This window comes from Glycine max, chromosome 12, assembly GCF_000004515.6.
Source record: "Glycine max cultivar Williams 82 chromosome 12, Glycine_max_v4.0, whole genome shotgun sequence".
Taxonomy (NCBI): domain Eukaryota; kingdom Viridiplantae; phylum Streptophyta; class Magnoliopsida; order Fabales; family Fabaceae; genus Glycine; species Glycine max.
In genome coordinates, this window is record NC_038248.2 from 10,542,775 (window position 1) to 10,551,922 (window position 9,148).

General features: G+C 29.4%; 1 protein-coding gene across 1 annotated transcript; it reads left to right on the top strand.

Moving 5' to 3' along the window:
- The first annotated feature begins 1,015 nt into the window (after window positions 1–1,015).
- Window positions 1,016–4,348, top strand: LOC100802411 (probable polyol transporter 4). The gene is made up of 2 exons (XM_003539860.5): window positions 1,016–1,997; window positions 2,551–4,348. Exons 1-2 carry the CDS (start codon window positions 1,784–1,786, stop codon window positions 3,927–3,929), a joined length of 1,593 nt encoding a protein of 530 aa, XP_003539908.1. The 5' UTR covers window positions 1,016–1,783; the 3' UTR covers window positions 3,930–4,348.
- The last annotated feature ends 4,800 nt before the right edge of the window (window positions 4,349–9,148 follow it).

Consider the following 9,148-nt stretch of genomic DNA (forward strand, 5'->3'; position numbering starts at 1 on the left):
TTAAAAAAAATGAAATTTTTAATCAATATTTTTTTTTTATCATTTTACGTAAATTAATATCGCATCAAGAACTTAGATTTAATGATTGTAAAATTATAAAAATTACAATAATAGACTCACTAGATGAAAGCTAAAATTATAGGAATTAGATACAAAATTAAAATTAAGATGATTAAAGTCACGCACAAACTAAAATATGAATATAAAGGTAAAATTAAAATTTTATATTATAATATCAATAATATTTAACTTTATTTAATAACAATGTAAAAGTTAAATAGTTTTATATAATTATCTAGTCGTAACATTTTGATATATTATTAAATGAATTTAAAAATTCAAATTATTATTGGAAACAATTGACATTTTTAATAATATAAACATATTGCCAAATGATATTTTAAAAACCTTTAACATACATGTAAATACAGTGTTTCTACCCGATTTGGATAGAATTGCTTCTAATAATGGATATATATGTGGTAAAGAGAACAAAAAAATTATAAATTTGTTTACCCGAGGAATGAAATGCCAATAATTAAACAATATATGTAAATTATGTTGCCGAGTAAAGTCAACAAGACATTGTTTATGCTAATTGCCTAATTTTATATTTTCAGATGTCTACAACTCACCAACCATCTTAAATTAATATAGACTTTAAAAATAAATGAATTTACAAAATATTACAGTCATTAAAGCAATACAAGAAGCTGGCCAAATAATTAAGAATGTGGTCTCCATCATTAAATTTGAACCTTAACTGCCCATTTAAATAATTTCTTTAGACGTGAAAATTGACCAGAAAAATTGTATAAGTCCTGAGCTCTCACAATTTAGAATTATCATCACCATTATATATTCAAAGCAATAAGTCAACTATCATTCATCGAGACTGAGAAGCCGAGAAACTTATCTTGAGAAATAAAAAAGATATTTTTTTCCTGTTGAATTTGTTAGAAAAACAGTTTATATAAAACCACGCATGTTTGGTTAAGGAAAGTCCCTTCACAACTAAATCGACAATTATAACACTAATACAGAATAAATTACTCAATCTTTCACATCAAATTTTCTCCTTGAAAGCTGTTTTATTTCTAATGAATAGAGTCCGCGTCAGCTTCTAAATTAAGGTGATTTCTTTTTTCCCTTCCCCAGCACATTCGACTAGGCGATTATCACGAAATAATTCAAGTTACCATTGCGCCCTCTAATTATGAATTTTAATTTTCTCTTTTTTTTTTACTATAATGTTTTGTATAGATAAAAACATAGTTTGTAGTATATTTTTCTCAAATAACAATAAACAATAGTGCTATAGTTTAGAAAGTTACAATCATATTTGTTGCGCTGAAAGCGCCATTTAAGCTTAATAAAGTGGGGGGTCAAATCCTCAAATCTTGTGAATTGTGAATTTGTGATGCATGAAATGAAATAAAAATATTGAAGAAAGATTTCAACTTGGGTTGCTTGAGCTTTTAATTTGCTTGCGTGACAAAAAGGGGTTGGTCCCTCTTGTTGCCTAGTCCCACCCTTTAATTTCGGGAGGTTATTCTTTCATTCTTTTAGTTTCAGTTTCAGACTTTCAGATCCAAAGGCCAAATCTTAGGGTCATGATTTTGGTGTTGGTGAGTCTTGGATATGTCATGTGATAGTCCAACCAAACCAAACAACAAACAAAAGAACAGCACCCTTCTGACTCAAAGGTAGCAACTTGAGACAGTTTCTCAGGTTTGAACATCAAAGAGCACACAAGGGTCCAATTGGATTCCTAAGCAGAGAGATGGGGTTCCAAGAAAACGGGAATGGGGAAATGGGGTTGTCTGGAATCCCCTTGGGAGTAAAGAACAAGTACAAGAGGATGAACTCTGAGCTTCCTGAGGACAACGATGATGTGTTGCACCAACAGCAAGTGGATGAAAGGAGGAGCAGTACCAGGAAATATGTTCTTGCCTGTGCCATCTTTGCTTCTCTCAACAATGTCCTTCTTGGCTATGGTATGTTTGAAAAAGCCTCTGATTTTTTTTTTTTTTCAGTTTTGTGGAAACCATCTGCAGCTACCTCTTTGATTTCGTTGCTGCATTTTCCATTGACTATTCTATTTAATTAGAATCAGATTGTGTTGGTGTGATGGTTTTTAACAATCCATTCATTTCCCACCTTGTCGTTTGTTCTGTGGTTCATCTAGATCAACTTTGTTCATATGTGATTTATCTTTTCATTTCTAGTATCTATGAAACAGATCTACCAAACTTTGGGTTCAGGGCTGGCAAGCTGAGAGAAGTCAACTGTATATGTATTTATCAGTGAGTTTAATTTCTAAAAAAAAAAAAAATTACATTACACTAATCATTGGTATAACTTTTAAAGTAGTTATTGTATAAATCAACAAACATTGGGGATTGAATGACAGAGTGTCAGTACATAGATTATTTACTCTTTATCTATTATGGGGATTTTAGTGTGGAGATTGTTTTGATCTTGAATTTTAATTCCGGAGCCATTTGGAATGAGTCAAAGTTGACATGATTTGTTCTGTGGATTTTGCAGATGTAGGTGTCATGAGTGGAGCTGTTATATTTATCAAAGAAGATCTGAAGATATCTGAGGTTCAGGTAGAGTTTTTGATTGGTATTCTTAGCATTATTTCTCTATTTGGTAGCCTTGGTGGTGGAAGAACATCAGATATTATTGGTAGAAAATGGACAATGGCCTTAGCTGCAGTTGTCTTCCAAGTGGGTGGACTCACAATGACTCTTGCCCCTTCATATGCAATACTAATGGTTGGAAGATTTCTAGCTGGAATTGGAATAGGATTTGGAGTTATGATATCCCCTATATATATTGCTGAGATATCACCAAATCTAAATAGAGGCTCTCTCACTGCCTTCCCGGAGATTTTTATAAATGTAGGAATTATGCTTGGTTATGTGTCAAATTATGCGTTTTCTGGCCTTTCAGCACACATAAGTTGGAGAGTGATGTTAGCAGTGGGAATTTTGCCCTCAGTGTTAATTGGCTTTGCGCTTTTCATTATTCCTGAGTCCCCAAGGTGGTTGGTAATGCAGAACCGCATAGAAGAAGCAAGATCAGTGCTGTTGAAGACAAATGAAGATGAGAAAGAAGTGGAGGAGAGGCTTGCAGAAATACAGCAAGCTGCTGGATGTGCCAATTCTGATAAGTATGATGAGATACCGGTGTGGCGCGAGCTGCTATTTCCTCCTCCTCCTCTTCGCCGAATGCTGATCACTGGCCTTGGAATTCAGTGTTTCCAACAGATCTCAGGAATTGATGCAACTGTGTATTACAGTCCTGAAATTTTCCAAGCAGCTGGTATTGAGGACAATTCAAAACTTCTAGCTGCTACTGTTGCTGTAGGCGTAGCAAAGACTATTTTTATTTTGGTAGCAATCATTCTCATTGATAAACTAGGTAGGAAGCCCCTTCTCATGATAAGCACAATTGGGATGACAGTTTGTTTGTTCTGTATGGGGGCTACTCTTGCTTTACTTGGAAAAGGGTCATTTGCAATTGCATTGGCTATTCTGTTTGTTTGTGGGAATGTAGCATTCTTCTCAGTTGGATTAGGACCAGTGTGCTGGGTTTTGACATCTGAAATCTTTCCTTTGCGTGTGCGTGCTCAAGCATCTGCACTTGGAGCTGTGGCTAATAGGGTCTGCAGTGGCCTTGTGGCCATGTCTTTTCTTTCTGTGTCTGAGGCTATTAGTGTTGCTGGAACGTTCTTTGTGTTTGCTGCTATTTCTGCTCTTGCCATTGCCTTTGTTGTCACATTAGTTCCTGAAACTAAAGGGAAGTCGTTGGAGCAGATAGAGATGATGTTTCAGAATGAGTATGAGATTCAAGGGAAAGAAATGGAGCTTGGAGATGTTGAACAACTTGTGCAGAACAAAACTGGTTTAACAAATTAATTGATTAATTAGCCCCTGCCTTTATGTGACTCTTATGGATTTGTTATTCCATGGTTACACATCTTCCACTTGTTATGTCTAAGGCTCTATGCATGCTACTACTCGTGATTCTGTAGAGGACATTCCTGGCATGGATATATGATCTTCTGCACCAGAAAATTTGAGATATGTGAGTTGGGGACACAAGGAAACATGAAGATAAAATGCACTCTAAACTTTTCCTAGTTGTACAATTATTCTTTTATTTTTATTTTTTTATCTACATTAAAGTCAATTATAGCATTGTATATGGAAGGACATTTTTGGTGGAGATGATCATGTGTCCACATGGTCCTTTCGGATGTCCTGAGACAGATTATAGTTCCATTATTACAATGTATTCATGAGGAATGTATGTAATTCAGATGAAAATTCTTTAACAGGTTATATTCTTTTCAACTCCGGTATCTGAATTGTGATCATCTTGAGATATAAAAGCATACATAAGTTTCAGTTTATAATGTGATTGGCACCAAGCTCTCGTTTTTCTTTTATCAAACAATTTAAGTGAACAAATAGTATTCAGTATGGCTTCGTCTTGTAAGTACAGATTTTTTAATCTGTAAGAATCGAAAACATGTACTAAGAAATTTACAAAAATTAATGCATTTTGCTCAGTCGACTGAATCAGATTCCTTTATCTTGTAAGTACAGTTTGAAAGTTACAATCGAATTATTAAGTAAAAACTATCCAATAAGAAATCTTTGTAAATTCAGAGGTTGATTTACAAGAGAACTGCAGACCCTGTTTTGTCACTGCTGCTAACTCCTAAAAGTTGTATAAATGAACGTCCAGAATGTACAAATGAACTTACAGCTCCAACACTTATGCAGATATTAGTACTATTATATATCTACTCTAGAGACTTTTTTACAGGTACAGATGAAACTCTCTTTTTTATTGGAAGGTTCCCGTGATGGACATGAATATCCTCTTACCTGTCATGGTAGTTGCGATATGAAAAGAATGGTTGATGACTTCAATTGCTGTCATATGTTTTTATTCTTCAGTTGTTGCTGAATCAGATTTGTGGTCCTATTAGACACTCCGAATAATGTTTTGATAGGCGTTGACAAAATTAATTTTAAATGTAATTGATTTTGTAAAATTGATTTTAAAGTGACATGATTTATGTTTGAATGTTTTATTATAAAATCAAGTTAGGAGTAAAATGTATTATAAAATGTAGTTGCTTCAAATCAAAATCAATTATGATTTCTTCACCAACGTGAAATTAAATACGTGAAAATATATTCAAAATCAATTCTTGACTTGGAATCAATTTTTCAACGTCAAACCAAACACACACTAAAATATAAAAGGAGAAAGAATATATAAGGTGAGTTAGATAATTAAAGAAGAGAAGACCACCGTTCGATTTTTTTGTCAACAACAAACCTGATATTTTAACCATTAACATTGATAAATAAAAAAAAAACTGTATCCATTGCAATTAGAGATTCTAAGGTGATACCCACATAAAGTTCTGTTTTAGTCAGATTATATAAATATAAAAATATATATGAAAGCATATTAAATTTTAAATCTTAACAGTATATATCTAAAAGACTAAAAACATATATAAAAATGAAAATTTTACATAAAATATGTTCATATATCATGGAAGAAGAATATAGAATCTATGTTATGAGTGTAATATTTACAGCAAATGGTGATACCGATCATCTTTACTTGAAATAATATTAATATCCAAATTAGAAGAATAAATATAGAAAACAATAAAGCTAAATAAAATTCGATAATTACTATTAACAATAAAACTAATTAATATACACATGATGTTTATCAAGATAAAATAATGGGGTCGTTTCAAATTGTGGGAAACACTATTACTTATGGTTTGGTAATTGAGCATAATTCTAATTCTTTGCAATTGGACAAAATCACAGGTAAGTGCTATGATATATATAGGTAATTCTTGTATCTCAAAAATAATTATCATTTTAAATTATTTTATAGTAATAAAAAACAATAAATAAATAAAAAAGTAAAAATTTTATAAAAAATTAACTTTATATCATTATTAATTCATTTATAGATTCTATTGTCATGATTAACATTATATTTTTAAAAAATTAATATTACATCAAAAATTAAATTGACAATTATTTTAAAACAATATCTTTTTTATCCGATAATTATAATAGAATGACAAAAGGGATCATGCAATCAAGAGTTGTGGCATGACATTTAGCTAAGCCTAGCAAGAAATTATCAGAAGAAAATTTACTATAAGAAGCTAACAAATGAGTGTAGAGTCAGGAACTACATGATAGTATCAGATAGATGGTACGTAACGATGATCTCCAACTCTAGGGAATCACCAATCTTGTTAAAGCAGGAATAAACCACATTAATTGTGTGAATCTATCTCAACGTCCACGCTATCCACATGTACCGTGCTATATAAAGAATTACAGATTGAAGACGCCACACCTCAATATGCCACTTCAACTGTGTCAGGAAATTAATGTTTCTTTTTTATCTAAAAAAATCAAACTAAGTATAAGAAATTTACAAGAGTCACAAGATGTTTCAATACACAGAGAATAAATACAATATGGTGAAAATGAGAAAAAGTTAGATTAAAGATTACGTGTATAGCCGTTCAAAAAAAAATATTACGTGTATATATGTTATTTAAATAATAGGTTTAAGAATGTTCGACTTAATTACTTGATATACTAATTTTTTTAAGGTTCAATTATATCTTTTTAAAAGTTTATATGACTTTTGAAAATAATAAGTTTTAAAATTAAATTATGTTTTTTTTTTCTTTACTCAAAAGAATAAAAGTTGGATTGGCCTGAAAAAAATTCTTTGAATAAGTCTATAAACTTACTCTAAATATGCTCTAATAAAAGGCATATAATCTCATAATATTTTTTTAATTATAATCATAATAATATAATATATTAATAAAAATATGTGCAAAAACAGTAGACTTTTCCTTTATTTTTCTTTTCTTTTTGCACCCAAGTTAATCTTCTTGTGAGTCTATAAGATATGACTTACTAAATTATATGACTGAATCAACAAATAACGAACTATATAGATTACCACATGAATGTGCACTAATATTACTACATTAGACATTTTCTTTTTTTGGAATCAAGTTATTTCTATAGTTGAGAGTCACAAGATTAAATCATCAACACATAAAAAGATCACTAAACTAAATTTTATCTTTTCAAATAAAATCTTTTTTATATACGCAATCAGAAAATGAAAACTCTATCAATATGTTTAAAGAAACTAACCATCTACCAATCGGAGTTGACCTCGTTACTGCATCAATTAGACTTATAATTAACTTGAAATTATGAAAAGTTCCCGTCATGCTTATAATGTTTTATAATTATTTTGCAATGCTTTATACTTAATTATCTTAAAAGTGTTTTAATTGAATTATAGTTATATTTATAATAATTGTTTTTATTTAATTAAATTACTATTAAAAAATGCATACATAAACACTTAGTACTAGCCCAACAAGTAAAAGTACAACTACTAAAACAACTATTTCATTAAAAAAAAACTACCGTTTTAAAAAAAAACAACTATTAAAACTATTACCCACTCAAAAGTATGTCTAGGTGTAGTATTTATATAGACGGATAGAATAGTATCCAACCCATGCATAGCTATTGCCATCCCAATTAGTTGACCGTCCACTAAATTTTTATACATTAAATACTTAGGGTTGTTGTATACTAATTAATAATTTTTGGTATACTTCCATAAATTATGTCCTTGCATTTCGGACTTCTTCGTCTTGGAACTAATTTTACATGTCCTTGCTTGAAAGTTATGCAAAAGAAAGTTATTAATTGACGAGAGGATCAATTTCTTCTCCGAATATAGCTTATGTGATGTGACGTATAATTTTGTTTTTTTCTTAATCTTTCCATTCATCATAAAAAATAAAGTTTATTCGAAAAGTAAATAGAATCTGATTACTGAATTTTTTAGGTGCATAATTAAATACCTGTTTGAAATTTTTTAAGTTTTAACTTCTTAATGCCTCCCGTTATAAAAATTAAAAATACTTAATGCCAACTTTTTTTTTTTGACTTCTGATAGGAGAGAAATGTGCATGAAATAGTTTAATGATAAAAAAAGTAAATAGGCACCATTATTCATATCAAAATAAATAAAAATAATAGTTTATATATGATATTTTATAATTAAAATAATTATTGATTCAATATGAAAATGTATGTTTTAACAATTTTTAAAATATTTTTTTCATTTTTAACAATTTTATTAAAAAGTTTAGTCGAAAAAAGTGGCTATTTTCTGAAAACAAATTAATAAATTCAAATAGGACAGAGAACATTAATTTTAAAAAAAAAATGTTTTATTTTGAAAAAAGTTACTACTACAACATGGGCCGACCTAATTGATGGTAGGGGATTCGATAATAGCTTGCACAAGTTATTATAATCTTGTTGCTATCATTGTAAAAAAAAAAAGTTATTAACATGAGTTACAAAATGCAAATAAAAAGTGATAATCAAAATATATAATATGTTTTAAAGTATTCAATAATATTAAATCTATAGTTATTAAAAATTAAAAAGAAGGGGTGAATCATAAATAATTTTATGAACACCCAAGTTTTCTTTTTAAGTATTTAACATATTTATAAATCTAAATATTATATTTAAGATCACTGTTAAATTAAAATAATCCTGAATCAGTTCATCTCATGTCGAATGATTGTAATCTGTCTAATTTATCAATAAGATGCATTAAAAAAACAAAATACATATAATATTAAGTCAATAATTAACTTATATATAATTTTATAAATAATATGGAATAATTATAATCGTACATATACTTCCTTCATGTAATTTTCATTCTACTTTTTTATTCACAACTTGTTATATTTATTATCTCTTTCAATTTTTTTTTCTTCTTTTTCCTATCTTTTCCCCTCCACTCCACTCTATTTGGGTTGGATTGATACTTCTACAAATTACAAAATAGAAAATGATGATGAGTAGGCCTTATTTTTGGGAAAAGATAGAAGAGAAGAGATAGATAAAAAATAATAAATATAAAATGATGTAATAGGATAAAATGAGATATAAATAAGATGAATGAGAAAGTAAATGTAAAATAATAATAACTCACAAAATTTCCTCAACCA

What these genes read in the sequence shown, in the direction of transcription:
- LOC100802411 (XM_003539860.5), top strand. Translation starts at nt 1,784, where the DNA reads ATGGGGTTCCAAGAAAACGGGAATGGGGAAATGGGGTTGTCTGGAATC. An exon ending in CAATGTCCTTCTTGGCTATG is followed by an intron (nt 1,998 to 2,550) that starts GTATGTTTGAAA and finishes TGGATTTTGCAG; the next exon opens with ATGTAGGTGTCATGAGTGGA.